A 22196-nucleotide genomic window follows, 5' to 3' on the forward strand; every position below is an offset into this window, starting at 1 on the left:
TTAATTATGGACTTTGATCTTCTCCCTGAACCTGAATGTAGCACGAAGCCCTGGGAGAGGCTCCTGTCCCCAGAATACCCGATTCCAGAAGGTGGGCAAAACAGGCTCCTGGTCTAGCTGGAACGGGGGGTCAATAACCCAGTGACCCCCTCCTGCGGAAGGCGCCAGACCCCCAAGGGGGCTAGAACCTCCCCCCGAGACCTGTCAGCTCTGTTACCCACCCCATAGCCAAGGCGCGCGTGTGCACGCGTGCACACACACACAGATACACGCACACACACACGCACACACATGCACACACACACTCATTCTATGAATGATCTTGACCTGGATGGGAGCTTAAAAGCTCATCATTAGAAATCTCAGGAGGTCACATAGGTTTATTAGCTGTGGGAGTTGTAAGAGATGACGAAAGGATGGAGAGAGAAGAAGAGAAGAAGAGAAGAAGGGAGGGAGGGAGGGAGGGAGGAAGGAAGGAAGGAGGGAGGGAGGGAGGGAAGGAGGGAGGGAAGGAAGGAAGGAGGGAAAGAGGGAGGGAGGGAGGGAGGAGGGAAGGCAGCCTGAAAGCAGTTTGGGAAGAGCACTGACAGGGAGCAGAGGGGAAGAGGGCAGGCAGGGGCGGGAGGCGGGGCAGGGAAAGTTGCCCACAGCTGTCATGAAGCTTCAAGTCTTTCTTCCAGACAGCAGATTGACAGCTGGAGTGGGCAGGGGGAGGGCTGGGCTCCCCCCCTCCCCACTCGGTGCTTCAGGGGCAGAGGGATGGTGCGCGACCCAGGAACGCCGAGTGGAAGGGGGCGGCCCAGGCTCTGGCTGTCTCGCAAGAGGCCCTGACAGCGAGGGCAGTAGCAAGCCAGCGGCTGGGCAGGCTGCAGCTCCGATTTTTCTCTCCTCACTGCCTGTCCCTGTGCTTCTGCCTCTGTGCTCGTCTTTGTCTGTAGAATGCCTTTTAATCAAAGGATCACTGATCTGCCTTTACAGAAGGGGGAGTCTGCACCCCCCAGCCCCCTCTCCCAGAGCACAGCAAGGAAGCCCCACTTAAGGTGTGAGCCTTCCTGGTCAGGCACAGTGGAGCACTTTGCATCATCCTCTCAGGTGTCCGTTTGCGACTGCAAGTCTTCCAGCTTCAGGCCCTTATTCGTCCCCTAGTGGGTTCTGGAGAAGTCCCAGGCGGCGATAGGCTGGGGAGGTGTCCTGGGAATGGAGAAGGCAGTAGCGCAGGGTAAACTGCATCACCTCATCCATGCATCTCACTCGGTGAATGTTTATTGAGTAACTGTTTATTGCGCTCCAGACCCTGAGCGAGGTGCCGGGAATGAACAGTGGAAAAGGGGGTCAACATCCCTGCCTTTGCAGGTTCACAATCCAGTGGACGCCGGGCGTTACCCACAGTCACACGATAGTGGTAGAAGCTCCTGGCGGAGCCCCGGCTGGGTGTGGCGACCACTGCCACAGCACACGCTGCCCCGCCCCAGGGCGCTCTTAACCTAGATGATGAGGCTGAGTGGGAGACAGCAGCCCCGCCATGCCTTGGCCCGGAACAAGTAGGTAGGGACCTGGTGAGGGCAAGAAGTGTGACGGTAGAGGACTTCCTCAATGGTGAGGCAGGAGGCCCCCCAGAGAAGCAAGCGCATAGCCTGCTGCCTGGTGGGCTCAGAACAGGGCAGTCAGTTGCCTGCACACAGGGACTTTGAGGACTGGCACACCTTGGGGGCCTTTCTAGTGTGCTCACCTATCTGGGGATCTCTTCCCACACCACCCCTGTCCTGGGGATGTGTGGCCAGGCCCTGTGCCCCACTGCCTCTCTGCCCTCCCTGGTCCCAGGACCCAGGCTGTGTCCGTAACGTTGGCAACCATCTATGCTGCGTGGGCCTCGCCCCAAGTGCTGTCCTGTCCTCATAACCCCTGGGGGAGGAGAAGCCTTTCATACAGGGAAGGTGGTTGCCCAGGTCTTTCAACTCTGCATCTTTTATTATTCATCCTGCCCTTTCCCTGACCAGCCCCAGGTGAAGTTGCGAGAGGCTACTGTAGTCAGAAAAAAAAAATTTTAAAGGAGAGAGAAAAAGAAAAACCATTTGGGACCAGACTTTTAGGATGCGGCCCTTGGGGTGACTATGAACAGCCTGATGGCCACTGGGGCTGCAAGAGTAGATGAGTAGGTGCTGGGGTGGGGGGGGCGCAGGTTAGGGGAAGCAGCTTTCAGTAGTGGGCGTGTCAGAAGTGGGAGGCCAGCCTCTGTGCATCCATGCACCCGAAGTTCCTCTCCCGCCGACCAGGTGCCCCTGGCTCTGCTTCTGGGGGATCCAGGGAAGCAGGAAGCTGGCAGGAAGAGGGCAGACCATCTTTGCAGAGGGAGATCCACTCTGGCTTTGTGGGGTGATCGGGGGCAGGGAGAAGGAGGTACCTGGTAGGAGCAGCTTCCCATTCCCTCTCCCATCCCACCTTTGCTACTTGGCAAATAAAGCAGGGTGAGAGCTGCTGGGCAGAACCCCTGGCGTGGAGGGCATCTGGAAAGGCCTTTTACGTGGTTGGAGCCATGCAGCTCCGAGTCCGCAGGAAATGCTGTGTGACCACCACACTTGCCTGCACTTTCTCCAGTCTTCACCCCGGCTCTGTCCTGAAACCTGGAGATGTGTGTGTGAGGCTGGAGAAAGGGAGGCAGCCTCCCCAGAACCTCAGGGGCAGTGGGAGTCGGATGTTGCCGATGAAGCAGGGCGGGGGACAGAGGTGGTGCCACCTGGGACATGGGAGAGGCAGGGGATTTTGCATGCACAACTTCTGGGTTTTCCTGACCAGGCCCCACTCCAAACACTGTCCTGTGGGCCCCATGAGAAGAGTCCGGCTCTGTGCTGCATCCGGGGCAGGGAAAAGATGGAGTGGGCAAGAGAGGGAGGAAATTGCCTGGAGGAGACATGTTCTGTGGTCTAGTTCTCCCCGCAGCAGGGACCTGACCCGGCCCTTCTCAGCCTCACGTACAAACCTCTTCTCCCCACCCTACACCCTACCCACTGTGCAGCTGCTGTCTTCATCCATTTGTCCTCTCTGTGCAGGCTGAGCCCTCTCGCTGCCTCTGCCCATCGGAACACCAGCCCTGGACCCTACCCTCTCCTGGTAGATGCAGACATGGCCACCTTGCTTTGCTGACATTGAACCCCCTGTCTGGCTCCTGGGGCCTCTCAGCTGTGTGTCAGTCAGCATGACCCACTGGTGGGGCTTGCCCTGCCCTACAGCTGACCTGACACTACTTTAGGTGTGTCCCAAGAGGTCTCAGAGTCTCAGTCCACACCGAGGCACTGAAGAAGAACCGGCCCTTCCTCCCCTGAATAGGCTGGCAAAGCCGCTTCCAAGAGCATCCTCGCCGAAAGGCTGCAGGAGGCTGGGTCGTCTGTGCCTCCTTCCAAGAGAACAATTCCTCTGACTTGGGAGAAACTGCAAGATACTGTGTTGAGTGCTTGCTAACAGCTTTGCCCTCTGACCACAGGGCATCCGGGTCGATCATTACTGCAAGCCAGTGAGATAAGCATTATCTCCGTTAGACGAGGCAGCCAAGTCTAAGGAAGTCTTAGCAGCTGAGGGTCACACGCTAGCGGCTGGCCAGCTTCAGAGCCGTTCCGATACCCAGCCCCCAACAGCTTCCCTCCTCATCTCAGCCCAGACGGGCAGCTGCCTCTCTCCCCTAAGTCACAGTAACAACCCAGCTGCCTGTATCCTATGCGGCAGGTACAGACGGAGGGCAGAGGGAGGACCGGGTCTAAAGCAGAAAGAAGCCGATGCAGTGATGCGCTCACAACCAGGCGGGAACCTCACCGCAGGGGGTGTTGGGACAGAGTGACCATCTCCAGCTGGGCAGTCAGAGAAGGCTTCACATGCAGGGACAGGCAAGTTGGGTCTTGAAGAACAGGCAGGACCCTGACCCAGGAGCACAGCGGGGGGTGGGGGGCGGGTGGAGGGGGCCTGTGCTTGTGAGCAGGGTGGCAGGACCAGCTGTAGGACCAGAGGAACTCTGGCCTGGGGGCGCTGGAGCCCCTGCTGGAGGCCCGAACACGGCGGGAGTTGTGTTCTATGGGCGCTGGTGGGGGCAGGGAGGGAAGGAATGGTCTCGAACAGAGGACCAGAGCTGCCCTCCGTGTGTTCAGGGAGCCCTGGGGCCCCTCTGGTGTTCTGCCCGCTGGCTGCCCCCTCCTCCACTCCCGGCCACAGGCCCACAGACCGGCCTCCTCTTCCGCCAGCCCCTGTCACTCCTTCCAGGAGCTCCACCCCCCAGGTCGGCTTCGAGGGACACAGTCTCCCAGCCCCCTCATTTCCTTGATGCTTCTGGGGTGCCTTTTCAGTCCAAGGCATTTTCCGCTGATCCCTGGGGGAACCCTTGGTGACTGCAGTGTGAGGTTACACAGGTGTCGGGACTCGGGGCAGACGCCACTGGTTCCCAGAGCCGGCCTGCCTGCCGAGACATCACAGAAGCCTCTTTGGACTGCTGCACTTTAACTCCTGTTGATACAGCTTGCCAACCTCCCTGTCCCTTCTGTTCTCCTGGCCTCACAACCAGGAGAAGCCTCCTGAGGGACGGCTCCTCCCAGCACAGAAGGCCTCCCAGGCAGAACAAACAGGGCCGTCTGCATCTCTGGGGACAGCCGATAGGTGGCGCCTTCTCCCAGGGCCCTCCTTGGGGAGGGATGGATTGGCTTAAGCAGCAGCACTGAGAATGCGGAGGGAGGCTCCTGTCTAGATAAAGGGTAGTGAGTGGGTGGCCAGGATAATGGTGAGAAAGGACAGAACCAGAACAATGGAGGAGAAGCAAAGTAAAGGGAGTCCCAGTGCCAGCCGGGGATGTGCGTGATCTAATTTCATCCCCTCAACGATACGCGTTACAAAGAGAGAGGCGGAGCTCAGTCCAGGTAAAGACCTCACCCCAGCTCGACCAGACTACGAGGCCTTTCACAGGCAGGACCCCCTTCTCCACCACCTGTTTCCTTACCCTACACATGGCCGAGGGTTCTTTGGAATACGCGTTCATTCCGATAGCACACTCCCTCTGCTCGGAGCTCACAGTTGGCCCTCATGTGGAGTCCAAGCTCTGGAATCCTGAATGGCGTCATGGTCTCCTAATGAAGTACCCACCCTCCCCCGCCCCCGCTCTTCCGCTGTGCTGTCTGCACCCACAAACAGCTTCATTGCTCTTTCACATTCCCCAGTCTCCCGTGCCCCGGCCTCTCCCACCTAGTCTGGGCCTTGCCCCTCGTCTGCTATGCCCTTGTCCTCCTCTAACATTGCAGCTTCCGGAAAGCCCTTCCTGATGAACCCCACTCAGCTGGGTGACTGATTGGATGGGGGGAGATGGAGAGGAAGAGTGTAGACTGCGCTGTCTGTTCACCAGCCACCTGTAGCTGCTTAAATGTAACTTGTTGAAATTAAAAATTGGGTCCCTCGGCTTCCCTGGTGGCGCAGTGGTTGAGTCCGCCTGCCGTTGCAGGGGACGCGGGTTCGTGCCCCGGTCCGGGAAGATCCCACATGCCGTGGAGTGGCTAGGCCCGTGAGCCATGGCCGCTGGGCCTGGGCGTCCGGAGCCTGTGCTCCGCAACGGGAGAGGCCACAGCGGTGAGAGGCCCGCGTGCCGCAAAAAAAAAAAAAAAAAATGGGTTCCTCAGTTGCATCAGCCACATTTGAAGTGCTCAGCAGCACATGGAGTTAATGGCAGATGTGGAAGGTTTCCGTCCTCCCAGAAAGTTCTGTTGGACAGTGTTGGTCCGGAAAGACTCCTGGGTTAGGAGTCCCCTCAGCTAAGAAGAACCAGGAGCAGGCTTGGGAGGGGACGGGGAGGTTCAGTTTGGGACACTGAGTTTAAGGGTCTATAGGATCTTCACGTGGAAACAGCCAGTAGGAAATTAGGGGTTCGCATCCTCGTCTACCCCAATCTCCCTAAACAGGTTCGAAATTCAAGCGAGATCCTCTCCTTGGGAATTGCAAAGGCCTTACTAAAATCCAATTCTAAACCTCCCTAGGAAACCTCTAGAAGGCAGCTCTGTTGAAATGGGACTCAGGGTAGATGCTGTGTGTCTGTAGGGTCTGTGTCTGGCTAGGGGTGGCTTGGGAAGGGAGAAGGTGGTGATGAAAAGCAATGATAGGGCTGTGTTGGCTGGAGCTGGCCTGAAATTGTGACCTCAGTTATCTCTTGGAGGAAGGGAGTAGAGAAAGCAGGGGTCTGAGGATCTCTGCTTAGACCCTGGGATCATTAGAGTTGAAATGAATCCTAGGCATGGTCCCACGTGCATCTCCATGGGACCTCTGCCATTTACAGGACCACAGGTGCAAGAAAAAAAAAATCATTTACCTTTTCTAACTGCATTCTTCAAAGTCTTCCCTCAAACTCTTCCCACCAGGATAAGCCAGACACCATTGCCCTTCCGTGGTTCACTCCTGACATTCGCACGAGTTGTTCCGAGCTCGCCTGGCTTTGAACATGCAGCCCCACGCCCCTTCTCTGGCTCGTGCAGAATCCTCGCCTTGGAGCTAGACTCAGACCTCAGGGTGTGAGGAGAAGCAACCAGCGCTGTGCCCTCTGCCTTTCCTTTTCCTGCCCCAGTCGTTCTAGGAAAGACAGAACTCCCAGGGGCACGTTTAACTACAAGTTTTGCCCGAGGCTTAGTCTCAGCGCGAAAGAGGAGAACGGGCCAGGCAGCTAGCAGGGAGCAGGGGCATGAAGCAGTCCTCTGAGTGAGCCTTGGCCCGGCCCTCAGGAGTCTCCACTCATCCAACCAGGAGGGGAGAAGACCACCACCCAGGCTGCCGGCTGGTGACTGTCTTCATGGCGATGCTACGGGCCCAGCAAGAAACCACGGGACGCCCCCTGGTGGTGGTCCTCAGCCCTGGCTGCCCTCCAGCTAATACCAGGATCCTGCCCTGGGGATTCTGGTTTAACTGGTCAAGGGTAGGGCCGGGTACTTTAAAAACCCTGCCACGCCTCACCCAGGAGATCCTGATGTGCAGGCCTGATTTACAGCCTTTGATCTAGGGCACAACCCCATTCAAAGCTGCTCTCAGGACTCTCTGTGGGGGCTGTAGTCTGTGGCTTGGTGAAGCGTCCATGAGGCTGGCACCACAGCCCACAGCCCACAGGATGGGAGACCTGTGCCGCCAGCTCTGCTAGAACGGACTCGCACTCAGCATGTCCGTGGGGCGACAGGTGTCTTCTGCTCCACCTCTTACCCCACGCCCACGTGACGCTGGTGACTGGTGGCCCCACACTCAGCCCATGAGGATGACACTCAAAGGCAAGCCTGCGGGTTGGCTGGGGTTGGAGCTGGCCAGTGGCTGGGGCAGAAGATTCCTCTTCTCTGACAATTACACAATATCCTTGAGTTGGAGGGGCTGCTCCAGCAGTGTGAAGAGGGAGAGAGGAGACGTAGAGGACCCCTAGGGCACCTGCCCTGCTCCCACCTGCCGTCCCGCCCTGTCCCCTCCCCACGGTGGGCCAGCCCCGGCACAGCCAGAGAGGAGGGAGAAGCTGCTGGCCGCTGAGCCCAGGACTGGTCACACAAGGCTAGTCTGAGCAATCCCAGGCCTGCCGCAACCTGCCCTGCAACTCGCAGACCAGGCCAGGCCAGCTGATGGGGGCAGGACAGAGCTCCCTGAGCCGCTGCCGAGGAAGTCCCTGCCCGGCAAGCTCCACACCAAGCCCAGACACCTCCCCTCCAGGTGGCATCACCACCGCCCACCCCCCCACGTCTGCCCCCGCCTCCTCCCCAGCGGGAACTCACGCACGATCATATACACACCGCACCGCACACGCGCACACGCACACGCCAGACCAGCCCCCGCAGCCGGCCTGGCGCCACGGGTCAGTCCACCTCCGAGGCGGGGACTCAGGTCCACAGCTTTATGCTAGATTTGAAACCGGCCACATAACTGGACACAGCAAAGGGTGAGGGGTGAGGCAGGGGGACCAGGGACCAAGCGTCCCATGTAGGATCACTCGTGGGCGGTTGGAGCAGACCCTTCCTTCCCTGCAAGAGATTGTATGGCAGACCTGGGCCCTGGGACCAGAGCCGCCAGGAAGGTGGTCGGTGCAGCCAACAGGCTCTTGGCTGGGGCTTTCAACTGGAAGTGGAAAATCCCTCCGGAATTTCAGCTCCTGCCCTTGCACAGAGCACGGGTGTCTGGTTGTCCTGACCGCGCCCGGAGAAAGGGGCCAAGTCACACAGACGTGAGCTGGGAGGGAACACTTCCCTCTCCTCTGTGCCTCCCTCCTTCTTTAGAGAGAGTTCTAGGATGCAAGGGCCCCTGTGGACTCAGGGGCAAGTGGTTAAAGGTGGCAGGAACCTTGGGAATAAAGAGGGAACTCACTTCGGGGGCTTGAGTCCAGGTACAGGAGGAAGAGGCTGAGAGTTGGCTAGAGACACACGTGGAGGAAGGGCTGAAAGGAGATCTCTGAGCCGGGGGCCCCTTCCCCAGCTACAACCTCAGTGTTCCTCTCCCCATCCCTCCACCACCCAGGGGACCAGGTTCCCGTCTCCTCTCAAGGTGTAAGGGGCAGCTGGCAAGGACAGGGAAGGGGCCCTGCCAGAAGCCCAGCGTCACTTGCACCAACCTCTCTTCCTTACAGGTAAGGAGACTGCAGGTTGTCTAAACTTCCGTCTGGGCTCCAGGCTCAGCCCCGGCCAGAGTGGCCAGTGAGGGCTCCTTGCCCTCGAGGAAGGCGACAATGCCCTGCTTTCAGCTCCAGAGGGCCAGCTGCAGGGGTGTGCAGCCTACCCCGTCCTGGGTGTCCAGCTGGGCACCGGCCTTGACCAGCACTCTGAGGATGGCCATGTTGCCCTTGAGGGCGGCCAGGTGGGCAGGCGTCCAGCCCACCTTGTTGCGGGCGTGGACGTCTGCATGGTGCTCCAGGAGGTTGATGACGCTCAGGAAGGCCCCCCTCTGGACCGCCAGGTGGAGGGGCGTCCAGCCTGACTGCTCGGGAGCATTGGGGTCAGCCCCACACTGCAGCAGTGCGGACACCACCACCTCTGCCCCATGACGGGCGGCCAGGTGCAGGGGGGTCCAGTTCATGCCTCCGGGAGCCCCCACGTCTGCGTGGCTCTCAGCCAGCAGGTGGATGATCTCCAGGTGGCCCTTGTAGGCTGCTAGATGCAGGGGCGTCCAGCCCTGGTGGGTCGGCAGCTCGAGGCTGGCGCCGTACCTGAGTAGCATCTTGCCAACAAGGTGCTTGCCCCTGGCAGTGGCGATGTGCAGTGGGCTGTAGCCTCTCTGGTCAAGGGCATCAGCGGCCGCCCCACTCTTTAATAGGTGTTGGATGGCCCTCACTTTGCCTCGCTCCACCGCCAGGTGCAGCGGTGTCCTCAGGTTTCTCTGCCGGGCATCCAACTTGGCCCCCTGGCCTGTTAGCAGCTTGACCAGGCTGACATGGCCAAAGTAGGCGGCCACGTGGAGAGGGGTCTTGCCCTCAGCCTCCTGCAGGTTGGGGTCAGCCTGACGGGAGACCAGAAGCCGTGCCACATTCTCAAAGTTGTTCTGTACAGCCAGGTGGAGCGGGGTCCACCCCCCGTGCTCCTGGGCATCCACACGGGCCCCGTGGTCCAGGAGGAGGCGGGCAGTGCGGTCGTCCCCATTCTGGGCTGCGAAGTGCAGCGGGGCCCAGCCGTCCTCGTCCACCAGGTTGGCGTCGGCACCGTGCTTCAGGAGCAGGGCACAGAGGTCGGGGTGCTGGTCCTGGGTGGCGACGAGGAGGGGAGTATAGCCGCAGGCCGTCTGGCAGTCCACGTCAACCTCCTGGGCCAGCAGAAGCCTCACCCGCTCCAGGCGGCCCTGAGCCACCAGGAAGTGGAGGGCAGTGACCTTGTTCTCACGGATGCGCAGCTGCTCATCGCTCAGGACCAGGCTCTTGCCGTCTGAGAGAGTCAGGACCCGCTTCAAGTAGTCTCCTGAGTCTGCTGGGAGGAAGGTGAGATTGAGAAGAGGACCTCTGACCTGTCCAGAGGTCATCTCGGCCATCCCCCCGCCTCCTGGAAGTACCAGCCAGGAACAAAGACATAGGAGTGAGGGCAACGTCTTTCCCGGCATCCCGGATCTCTATGCAGGCTCCACTGCCCTAGAGAACTGACTCTGGCAGCTCTTCCCGTCCCGTAAGGATGAGGCAGAAAGAGGCCGGGGTGCAAATCCTGACTCTACCTCTTGGCATCACGTGTTCTCTGCCTCTTTGAGTTTCCAGCTCCCCATCCGTAAGGGGACACGAACAATGCCCAACCTCATGCTACCACTGGGAGGACAAATCATATCATGTAGGTAAGAACTCCCCCAGCAGTGCTTGGTACAAAGTAAATAAATGCAAATTGGAGATAAATTTGCAGCTGAGCTCCGAGATCTGAACTCCTCCTGAGCCATTAAGGACCCACTTCCTCCTGCTCTACCCAGTGGTGTATTAGAATTAAAAGCAACAATTTCCAAAACAAAAAAAACAAACAAATGAAAATCACTGCTCAGCCCAAACCCCCAGAGATTCTGATTAAATTATTCTAGGGTGGCTCAGGCATCGTATACTTTTTCATTCCCCAAGTAATTCTAATATGCAACCGGAGTTGAAAACCAATGCTCCTCCCCGGCCAGGAAGGGAGGAGTCCGGCCTCAAAAGGACACAGACTTGAAGGGGAAGCAGAGCCAGGCCTCCGGGGGCATGTGCATTTCTGGAGCACAGGGCCGGGTGCCAGGAAAGGGAACCCGGACTCCTGATCTGTGACAGGCCCTGGGGGGAAGCGGGGCCAGGGAGGATGGCGACAGGATATGGTTTGAGTCCACTTTCTCCTCCGCTGTGGGTTCTCTGGTTCCAGCTGCGCACTCTGGACTCACCACTGTCTGTTAGCTCCTGGCTGATCTCCTCACTGACCTGGGGAGGGAGAACCAGAAGACAGGGGGCGGATCAGAGGATCAGGGCAGTTCTGGCCTATGCCGGCCTCCACTCCTCCCTTCACCTGTCAGGACTCGCATTCCACCCTGTCCTAGGAGACCCCCTCCTCTCTCATCCCTGCCACCAGCTGTGTCTAGGGGAAATCCCCGAGCAGAGGAGGCCCTGCCAGGAAGAGGTGGCCCAGGGCCTTGACTTCCCCTTGGGCCACAGGGAAGGCAGGGCGGCCCTGTGGGTTCAGCCTAGAGCCCCACGGAAGCCCACAGCTGGTTCCCAGGTGAGGGAAAGGACAGCAGAGCCAGGATGACGCTGACCCATAGGGGGTGAGAGCCTGGGAGAGCCGAGGTCTCCCTCTGCAGGACAGGCTCTGTTTAATGTCACGCATGTGAGGGATGGCACGTCCTTCTCAGAGGCTCTGAGCCACGGCTACCGCTAGCCCTTAGAGCATCTTCGAGCAACTTAAGAAAAGGTGTCCCCGAGTGGCTGCCCGGCTTGGCCAGCAGAGCGTGCACTGGCTCCGGTCCCCACCTGCCCCTCAGCCAGGCAGCCTCACGAGGAGGGACCTGCGCGCGCATCCTCAGCGCCTGCCGGAGACCAGGCCCGCCCCACACGCACTCACCTCCCGGGGCCGGCGCAGACACGCCGTGCAGGACACCTTCCTGGCCAGGGCCTCGCTCTCTGGGTCAGCCACAGGACTCTGGAGCAGGGACAGCAGGGTGTCTGTCTCCACTGTGATGTCTGCTCCAAAAAAAGCAAAAGAAAGTGACAGGCTGGGCTGCAGTTCTTCCCCGTTTTAAATACCCTAATATGTCCCATGTCCCCCCTCCCAAAAGCCATCCCTGGGCTCAGGGGCATCCACACACGCGCACCAGAAGGCCAGCAAGCTAGGGTCCTGCCTTGGCTCAGTGGGGCCACGTTTGGCAAGTCCCTGGCCCTTTTGGAGGGTCAGACCTGTTCCATAAAGCATTGCTAAGATGCTCACGCTTACACACGTGCCTACATTTGCATAGTTCCTAAAGGAGTGGATGACCGCAAGACCCATCCCGCCTGTGATCTCAGGGTCTGGGAACATTTTACCAATGCGGACAGTGCAGCCTGAGAGGACGCAGGCTAACTGGAGCCTCAGAAGCAACAGAGCCGGGCCCAGATGCCTTCCAGCAATGAAGGTTTTCTATTCTACCTCCCGTAAGGTTACACATTAACCCAAAGGGACCAGACCGCAGTCCTCAGCTGCCACTGGCCCTCTGCCATCCATACCCCCCACCCTCCCACCCCCTGCCAACACCGCACTGTGGTACAGAGTCTGCCCTAGTGCCACGCAGGGCCCTCCCTGCAGAGCTCTCAGGAGTGGCCCGGGGCTTCAGCCACCGCTCCTGGCCTGTGGGCCCCCCCAGCCCCACCCATCTCCCTCATCCCTGTGTACATCAGGCTGATGAGAACCTGGAAAGCAGGGCCTCTTCTTGGGGTCCTGGTCCCAACAGCGCCTCATCAGGTCCACCATATGCTGGGCCTCCGCCGGCCACTCATCAGAGACAGGCTGCAGGGAGGGCCGCAGGCCTGCGGCCACTCGCACCATAATGGTCATCATGTTGAAGCCTGTGAGAGGGGGCCCAGGCTATGCGGGTACTGAGGCAGGGCCAGAGGGGCTGGGGGCTCTGAGGATCCCGACAGGGTGGTGCACACAGCAGGGGCCCCATAAATGCACAGTAAGTTAATAACTAGGTTGCAGGCTGACTTGAGGCTCCGATTGGAGCAGCTGGGTCTCTGGTCCAGCTCCAACCCCGCCCAGGCCGAGACCGGCCATGGCCCCTCACTGCGGGCTTTGCTGTCCAAAGGTGGTAGGACTGACCAGCAGGCCTAGTTACAGGCTCTGATTTTGAACTTTGCTGGATTATCCAAATTACCTGACAATCTATTTGCCGGACACCTGGGTGGCAGGGTTGGGGGTGAGAGAAACAGGAAAGAACACTTTGAAGCAAAGGAGCTAGAGGCAGAGAGTATGGCCTGGGCTGAGGGTTGCCCTTTCCTTCACCGTCATGTGAGCTCTAGAAAGTAGGGGGAGGAAGGAAGGAGGGTGAGAGGATGGGAACCCTTAAAGAGCAATACGGTCCCCAAGAAAAACCTGCCGCCTGCCCCTGCCCCCACGAACCCCCAGCCTCCCAGTCCCTTCTGGGACCCCATCTGACGGTGCCGCTGTCGCGTGCTACCTGAATACGGTTTCTTCTGAGTGAGGATCTCCCAGATGACGATCCCGAAGCTGCAGATGGGGGAAAGCGCCCCCTGAGTGGCGTCTCGGACATCCAGCAGGGGGGCCCCACGGACCACACAAACCTAGGCAATGCCTCTCCAGCCAGAATCCCCCCGCATCCCTCCTCCTCCCACGTGGGCAGGGAGGGGCCAGACCTCATCCTTGTCCTGCCCTGCCCTTTGGGCCTTGGGGTCCAGGCAGGGCGTTGACAACAAGCTACGCCCTGGGTATGTGGCCTGGAGCCCAGCCTCCATCTCACCTGTACACATCGTATTTGGGACCTGGACCCTTGTTGCTCTCCAGGAACATCTCAGGGGGAATGTAGCTGAGGGTGCCCTGCAGAGCTGACCTCTTGATGTACTGCATCCGGGCCGACTGTTCCATCCACTTGGACAGGCCGAAGTCTGAAACCTGGGAGGAAGCCCGGATGGGGATGGGGGGAAATACAGTCTTGCCTCTAGGAAACTGCCTGAGTTTCTCATCCCTCCCACTATCTTCACTGCCAGTGTAGTGTAGCCGCTGAGACCATAAGCTCTCTCCCAGCACTACCATGTACCACAGGATGACCTTGAACAAGTTACTTATTTTCTCAGAACCTCCATTTCCTCATCTATAAAAGGGAAACAAGATAAGTACTTAACTCACAGTGGTATCATGAGGATTAAATAAGGAAATATACAAAAGGCACTTAGAACAGTGCCCGGCACGTGGTAAGTACTTGGAAGGTGTGGCCATTACCCCAAGGGACTGTGGATAAAGTGGCGTCTTCGGTGAGCTTCTGTTCATCCCACTTTCACGGGCCCTGAAGCATTGACACCATGTATATTTATCTCTAACGTTGCTTCCATCCATCGATTCATTCATACATCAATAAACTGACGATTCACTGAGTGCCAACTAGGCTGGATACTGAGGGTCAGGCAGCAGATAAGAATGATGAAACCCTCGCGCCCATTACTCTCCTAAGTGCTTATTCAAATAGGGGGTATAGTCGCTAATGAAATAGTTTCACAAATGACTATATACTTACAATTGGGGTTAGCAGTATAAAAAGAGAGGTACGGTGAGGGTATATAACAGGGGCCCACGGGGGTGGATCAGGGAAAACCTCCCTGAGGAGGTGCTGTTTAAGCTGAGACCTGAAAGATGTGTAGGCCTTTGCTGGATAAAGAGGGAGTGGGGGAACACTGTTCCTGGCCGTGGAAACAGCATGTGCAAAGGTCCTGGGGCAGAAACGAAAGCGGGGCGTGTTTTAGGAACTGAAAAAATGGCCATCATGACCTTTCTTAAGAACATCTCATGTACACACATTCTCACCTGAAGCAAAGAATGGGATAGAGATTATTCTACCCACATTAGAAATGGAAGACTGGCATTCAAAGAGGGGTTTTGCAGACGTCCTGATACCCAGTTTCATGCACCAAATTTCATTGTGCATCTATCTGTTTTAGGTGTGATCCCTGCCTTCGGCATTTATCCATGAAGGGAGCTGCTTAAAACTCTTGACAGGGGACTTCCCTGGTGGTCCAGTGGCTAAAACTCCACACTTCCAATGCAGGGAGCCCGGGTTCGATCCCTGGCCAGGGAACTAGATCCCACGTGCATGCCGCAACTAAAAAGCTCCTGCATGCTGCAACTAAAGATCCCGCATGCTGTAACTAAAGGTCCCACATGCCGCAACGAAGACCTGGTGCAGCCAAATAAATACATATTAAAAACAACAAGAACAACAACAAAAACTCTTGACAGGCAGTAAATAATCCTGTTCATCTGGAGAAGGCTCTGGAGTGAAAGGGGGCAGAGGGGTTCACTAGGGTCCTTACCTTGACATGCATGTGGCTGTCCAGGAGGATGTTGCCCGGCTTGAGGTCCAGGTGGAGAAGTGGTGGGTTCATGCTGTGGAGGAAGTTCATGGCCAAGCCGGTCTCATGGATGATGCGGAACTTGAGCTGCCAGCAGAGGCTGTGAGTGGGCAGCATCTTCTCCAGGGAGCCGTTGGCCATGAACTCCATCACAACACCCAGGGGCTGCTCGCATACCCCGTAGATGGACACGATGTACTGAAACTTGATCTTCTCCATCTTGGTTGCTTCTTCAATGAGGCAATTCACGTCAGAGCTATGGAGGGACAGGAGCGAGAGACGGAAGGAGCTGACCCTTTAATTACCCTTTAATTAAGAGCAACTAGCAGGACACACAAACTAGACTTGTTACCAGGCTGTGCAGACCCAGAGATGCCTTGGGAGCTTGCAAGGTAATGGAGGGGGAAAGAGAGACACGAGAGGATGCCCAGTGGATGCATAGATTAGGGCCCAGATGCAACAAGACAGGAAGTAAAGGGGTCTGCAAATGCAGGAGCCAGCCCATTCTACAGAGGTGGCCACAAAAAGCCTGCCATTTATTCTGGCCACTTCTATACGTCTACCTCCCCTAGGAGACCGCAAGCCCGTGGAGGACCAAAATTATGCCTCCTGCTTCTCTTTTAAAATATGATTTATTGAGGAACCACCTCACAATGGTCAGAATGGCCATCATTAAAAAGTCTACAAATAACAAATCCTGGAGAGGATGTGGAAAAAAGGGAACACTCCTACACTTTTGGTGGGAATGTAAATTGGTGCAGCCACTATGGAAAACAGAAAACTAAAAATAGAGCTACCGTGTGATCCAGCAATCCCACTCCTCGGCATATATCCAGACAAAACTGTAACTCAAAAAGATACATGTACCCCTATGTTCATAGCAGCACTATTCACAATAGCCAAGACATGGAAACCACCTAAATGCCCATCGACAGATGAGTGGATAAAGAAGATATGGAACATATATGCAATGGAATACTACTCAGCCATAAAAAATGAAATAATGCCACATGTGTAGCAACATGGATACAACTAGAGATTATCATACTAAATGAAGTAAGTCAGAAAGAGAAAGACAAATACCATATGATATCATTTATATGTGGGATCTAAAATATGACACAAATGAACCTATCTATGAAACAGAATCAAGGACACAGAGAACAGACTGGCGATTGCCAAGGGGCAGGGAGTTGGGGGAGGGATGGAGTGGGAGGTGGGGTTAGCAGATGTAAGCTTTTATATAGAGAACAGATAAACAACAAGATCCTACTGTATAGCACAGAGAACTATATTCAATATCCTATGATAAACCATAATGGAAAGGAATATTAAAAAAATAATGTATATATATATGTATAACTGAATCACTTTGCTGTACAGCAGAAATTAACACAACATTGTACATCAACTATATCTCAATAAAAAATATTGAAAAAAAATTGAAAAAATATATCATTTATTGAACTTTTTGATGGTGAAAGTAATATATATACCTTGTAGAACATCTAGGGAATAGAAAAGAAAATTAGGGAATTCCCTGGCGGTCCAGTGGTTAGGACTCAGTGCTTTCACTGTGGGGCCTGGGTTCAATCCCTAGTCGGGGAACTAAGATCCTGCAAGCCTCATGGCACAGCCAAAAAATAATAATAAAAATAGTAATAATAATTAAATCATCAGTAACCCAACCCTCTAGAGTTGGCCTCTGTTAATAATTTAGCGTATCCTTTTACAATACATTTCAAGGAACCTCTCTCCTTTTCTCCCTCCCTGTCACTCCTTTCTCCTCCACTCCCTCTTGCCATCACATAGTGTGGGCTGTTCTGCGATCTGCTTTTCCCTGTTGGTGTAGTGGAGCACTTCCTGCATCGTTATTCTCTCAAAGCAAGCTCGGTAATGGCTGCATGGGATTCCATTTTGGAGATGAAGTATAAGTTTTCATCTTGGTACTCCCCACAGCACATGGCCACGTACAGCACAAGGCATCTATGTTGAACTGAACAGAAGTCAATACTTAAAGGAAAGCCTTACAAAATAAGCATTTGCAAACTTTTCACTCTTTTCACTGTACGTGCCACAAAACAGCAAATATGCAAATTGTTATAAATTGTTCTGGGATTGCGGGGATGAAGATTAAGGAGAAATGACATCTTTAAAAAGCAGAGTATTTGCAAAGCTGCACTGGCACTGCAGTCAGAGGCTGCTGGAAATGTGCTCACAGGGCCTCCCTGGGAAGCCAGCCAGAGACTCCTCTGCTCCAGGGAAAGGCACCTGCTCTCCCTCGCATCTGGACAGGTTGGCTAGTCCTGGTTTCTGCCGTTCTTGTCTTTACTGCTCTACTGTTCAAGGACTCTCCCCTCAAACCTCTGCAATATTTTTTCTTTTATCTGTCTCCTCTTGTACTTTTGAAGTCACAAGAACTGAGAAGACACCTGTCATGAAGTGGAGAAAGCAAGGGATCTGGGATCGCGTTGCCCTGCTTTCGAATCCCAATTTCACCTTATTCTCTGTATGACCTTGAACAAGCAAACTCTCTGGGCCTCAGTTTCTTAACTGTAAAATGGGAACAGCAGTAACTTGCACAACTCCCCTGGACACCCCGACTTCTTGAAAGTGTTTGCTACACCTGTTGTCTTTCTCTTTTCTTCATCTCCCCCCATCCCCTTTCATCTGGTTTCTGGTCTTAATACCTCACTGACAGGCTGTTGCTAGTCACCGATGACCCCCATGTTGCTGGAGCCTACAAGCAATTTTCTCGTTCTCAGTGTAGGGTCAGTGCCTACTTTGCGGGCTCCTATTGTGTGACCTGATCATTAGGCCCAGTCCCAGGCCCTCTTCTTTCCTCGTCTCATTCCGTACTCTGTCTCTAGGCAATCTCAGCATCTCCAACTGGGTATTTGACACTTTATGTGTCTAAAGCTGAACTCTTGATTCTCCCCTCAAACCCGCTCCTCCCTCAGCCTTCTCCATCTCAGTGAACGGGGCCTCCATCCCTCTAGCCCTCAAAGATCTTGCTTATCCTGGACTCCTCTCTTCCTCTCCTTCCCACAAGCTGCCCCTCAGCACATTCCATCAGCTCTACCTTCAAAATATAGCAAGAATCTGACCACTGGTGACCACCTCTATCCATTGGCATCTTGGCCCAAGCCTCCTAACTGGTGCCTTTGCTTCTCTCTCTTCCCCTCCACCAGCAGCCAGAGTGGTACTTTTAAGATGTCAGTTAGAGCATGTCACTGCTCTGCTCAGGACTGTCCAGTGGCTCTCTTCTCATGCAGAATAAAAGTTAAAGTTCTTACAATGGCCTACAAAGCCCTCTATGACCTGCCCCACCATGTCAAGCTTGTTCCCTCCTCAGGACCTTTTGCATTTGCTCGTCCCTCTGCCTAGAACACTAAGAGAGCCTGAGAGAGCCACATGGTTTGCTCTTTCTTTGCTTCAAATCTCTATTCTCAAATAGTACTTAATTAGGAAGGATTTCAGGCCTATAGAAAATAGCAACCCTGCTCCATCAATCCTTATCCCCCCAGAAGAGAATGAAGGAGGAGAAGATGCCCACAGGAAGAGGAGAAAAACAGTGAGAAGGGAGAGTCTGATGGTGAACAGGAAGATGCAGAAGGGGAAGGGGATGAAGTGAAGGGAGGGGAGAATTTGGATGTGACGGAGAAGGTGATAAATGAAGAAAATGAGGAGGATGAAGGGGAGGAAGAAACTAGGAAAGCTGAAGGAAAGACTCCAAACAACCTGCACAAAAACCCTACCTTGCTTTATCTGTTCTTGAGTTCCGTATTGGCTGGACTGCTCAAATGGAGTTGGTAGCTTTTCTTTTAAGGTAGCTGTGATACAAACCCTAGGACACCCACCCACGCAAAGAACCAAAGAAGAGTTCCTGTGACATTCTGCCTTCACCCATTTAGTCCCTCTCGGAAATCTACCACCAAGCATTATAACAAATTTATAGGCGACGACAAAATTATAAGCATTGTCAGAGTTTCGTGTAAGACCCTTGTGGTAGGGTGGAGAGCTGCGATTGGTAAGTCAACCATGTGTGGCTACCACTTACACTGAGACTGTAACAGCATTTTTCCTTTCTGTACAGCAAAGAAGCTTGGTAAATAAAATCTTAACATTTTGGGCAAAAAAGCCCACAAATTACGATTTATTGGAAGATCAAAATTTTTTTTTGGAAGATCAGACTACTCAACTCTCCTTAGGTATTTTAATCAAAGAAAATGTCAGGTGGTTTGTAAGGGATATAGATAAAAATATTCGTTTGTTTGTTAGTTTTCTGTCTTCCTTCATTAGATTATAAACTCCACCAGGGCAGAGACTTTGTTTTGTTCACTTAGTGCTTAGAATGAGCGAACGTCACCTACGTCCTAGCTTCAAATACACCTATAACAAATGATTCACAAATTTTAATACTGTCAGCTCACAGCTTTACTCTGAAGTCTACCTGACAGTTCTTCTTGGTTGTTTAAAGGCACCTTAAACTCAACATGGAAAGCTTTCCTCTCTTCACCCACTTAACTCAGACTCATCTTTCATATTTCAGCTCAAGTGTATCTTCCTCAGAGAAGCCTTTTCTGATCTCAAACTCCAATAATAAGCCTTCATGGAACCACAACTCTCTCCTTTCTTACACCTCTCACAGCAGCACGCTTACATTTACACGTGGGGTTATCTGATTAATGTCTTTTCTCCCCTATCTGCAAGCTCCAGGAGAACACTTAGAGGGCTATATCTGTGGCATTCACCATTATATCTCAGGGTCCAGCACAGAGCCTGGCACATAGCAGGTGAGCAATAAACATTCATCAGGAGGACACATGAATGAGATGATGGAAGGAGGACTCAGTGAAGTCATACTCATGAAACTCCTCGTATAGCACTCCACACGTGGCAGGTACTGATTACCGTAAATCCCTTAGCCCTTTCCACCCAAGGATTCCCGGAATTGGGAAGGGAATTGAGATGGGAGTTACTGTCAATGTCTCATGAGTAGTCTTGTCAATGCTTCAAAGGCTGTAAATGATTTGAATAGATCCTAGAATAACCTGACTCTACTCCCAAGCCACGATGTTGAGGGAGGAAGGTGGGTGAGTCTGGGGCTATCTCACTTTGCCCTTATTCATTAAGCAGGTGGGCGTCTGGGAGTGAGAGAAGGGACTTGGGTGTGTGGGACCGGAGGCTGTGTCTTGGGAGCTTGCATAGTGACCACAGAGAATGACCAGGAAAGATGCCAATAGGAGTTGCTCCCTGCACCCCCAAGGCGCTCTAGGTGATGTCCCAGGAGGCTTGGGAGGAGGACATGGTTATCATCTCAGACTTCATATCCCAGAGTCTCCATGGCTGCACGAGGGGCGAGGGCACAGCCAGTACCAGCAAAGGTGGGTTGAAGCAATGGGAAGGCAGAGATGGGTGGAAGCAATGGGAAAGAGGTAGTAAGAGGGAAAAGGAGGCCTGCCAGGGAGTGGTCATAGTACGTATAATGGGACCTGGGAGAAGCCAGAGACAAAAACAAGGACGGAGACAGCAGCATTCCAGGATTGACCTGCTGGCAGTGCCGGTGTGAGGGCTGGACAGGCTCTCAGGCCAGCAGGCTGGGCAGCCTCCACCACCCCCCCCCCCCGCAAGCCCCCATCGGCCTGCATGGGCTGGGCTGGGACCACACCAGACAAGAGCTGCCCCTGGTGTGGAACCTGTGATTCCCCCCAGGTCACTGAGCATCACTGAGCCAAGTGCCACAGGCTCTGAGCAAGCCCAGCCCTGCCTGCGCTGCGAGTTAGGGGGTGGGTAGGAGGGCGGCAGAGGGTCATCCAGAGCAGTCATCACCAAGCCGACACCTGGAAGCAAGGTGAGGCTGGAAAGAAGCAGGCGGGACCAGTTTGGGAGGTTGAATGGAACGAAGGCGTATTTGGAGGGTAGTTCCTGCTCACCTTTGACCTCTGTGGATTTCACACATAGGTTTGATTCCACAAACAGAGCCAAGTTTATTTCAGAGCCAGAAACAGACAGGGCTGTGCCTGGGGAGCTCAGGCCACAGGACAGAGTTTAGAAAAGTGGAGAGAACAGTCCTCAGCCTCAACCCGGCCGCCCCTCCCTCGGGAGCTCCCCGGGCCTCGGGCTTCCCTCCGCAAAAGTAGGGGGTAGGCAGGCGGGTACCTGATGGTGTCAGGCTGGAGGCAGCGGGAGCACTTGATGGCGTACTCGGTCCGCCAGCGCTTGTGCCGCGCCTGGAACACCTGGCTGAAGCCGCCGCTCGCCACTGGGCGCCAGGTGCCCTCGAAGTCGTCGCGGGTGAAGACGGGGAGGCCGCCCAGCCGCTGCTCCACGCGCGCGGCCATGGGGTCGGCACGGCCCGGGCCCTCCAAGCCCCGCGCGCTCCCGGCCGGCCGGGCTGCACCCTCCGCTTCCTGAGAGGCAGGTTCCAGGAGGGTGGGGTTGCGAGCGGGGAGGAACTGGTTCAGCCCTGCGAGGGCGGGGAAAGCCAGCCTGAGCCCTGAGGCCCCGGGCAGCGATGGGGGCGCGGACCGGAAAGAGGGTTCGTCTTTGCGCAGCACCCCAAAAGACTCTGCCCCGCCCCAGTATCCTTCCTCAGTCTCGGCCTGTGATTGTGTCCCCCCAGCTTGATCCTGGGTAGGTGCTGGGAGTGGAAGGTGTCCTGAAGTTAGAAACAGGAGTCTGGCCAGAGCAGTTGGCCCCCCTTTGATTTGGACCTAACTCTACACTGAAGTAGATTCATTTATTCATTCAACTTGCAAGTCCTGAGGCTTTATAAAAGGTTCAGGGCTCTGCCAGGGGTCTCCATTGTAGAGCTAGGGGCCTGGAACCCACGCCTCCACAGCAAGTCTGGAGTAAAGCGTTGTAACGCGGATTCGCTGGTCTGGATCAGTTGGCTCGGCTGACTTAGCGCTTCCTTTGTTGTTGACGGCTTTTTTGTTTCTTTGCCAGTCAGTCTCTGCATGCAAAAGGTCACCAAGGAGGGGTCAGCAGGACCCATGGGGTGAGAGGCGGGAGCTCCCCTTCTTGGCACTGCTTTTGGCCCCAACCTGAGAGGGATGAGTGCTGGGTCTGGGGTTGACCATGGGGGAGGTGAACTCCTTAGCCCAGTTACTGGGGTGGCTTGTTGCCAGGGGCCAGAGATGAGGCTCAGGGAGCAGCTGGAGCATGACTGGGGCAGCCTGGGAGGAGACGA

The 22196-nt window shown here is 55.2% G+C and overlaps 1 protein-coding gene across 2 annotated transcripts; it reads right to left on the minus strand.

Annotated features, from left to right (window-relative positions):
* Window positions 1–8706: 8706 nt before the first annotated feature.
* ANKK1 (ankyrin repeat and kinase domain containing 1) lies at window positions 8707–21345 on the minus strand (the record flags this gene model as incomplete). Of its 2 annotated transcripts, none has more annotated exons than XM_082843739.1 (8): window positions 8707–9923; window positions 10840–10873; window positions 11511–11629; window positions 12332–12487; window positions 13099–13148; window positions 13399–13550; window positions 14963–15257; window positions 21164–21345. In XM_082843739.1, the coding sequence occupies 8 exons, from the start codon at window positions 21343–21345 to the stop codon at window positions 8707–8709; spliced, it is 2205 nt and encodes a 734-aa protein (XP_082699865.1). The 2 variants fall into 2 exon arrangements, with proteins under 2 accessions (XP_082699865.1, XP_082699864.1); XM_082843738.1 differs by having other exon boundaries at window positions 10837–10873.
* Between the last annotated feature and the right edge of the window lie 851 nt (window positions 21346–22196).

Source organism: Leucopleurus acutus, assembly GCF_964270905.1.
Source record: "Leucopleurus acutus genome assembly, chromosome: 8".
Classification (NCBI taxonomy): Eukaryota; Metazoa; Chordata; class Mammalia; order Artiodactyla; family Delphinidae; genus Leucopleurus; species Leucopleurus acutus.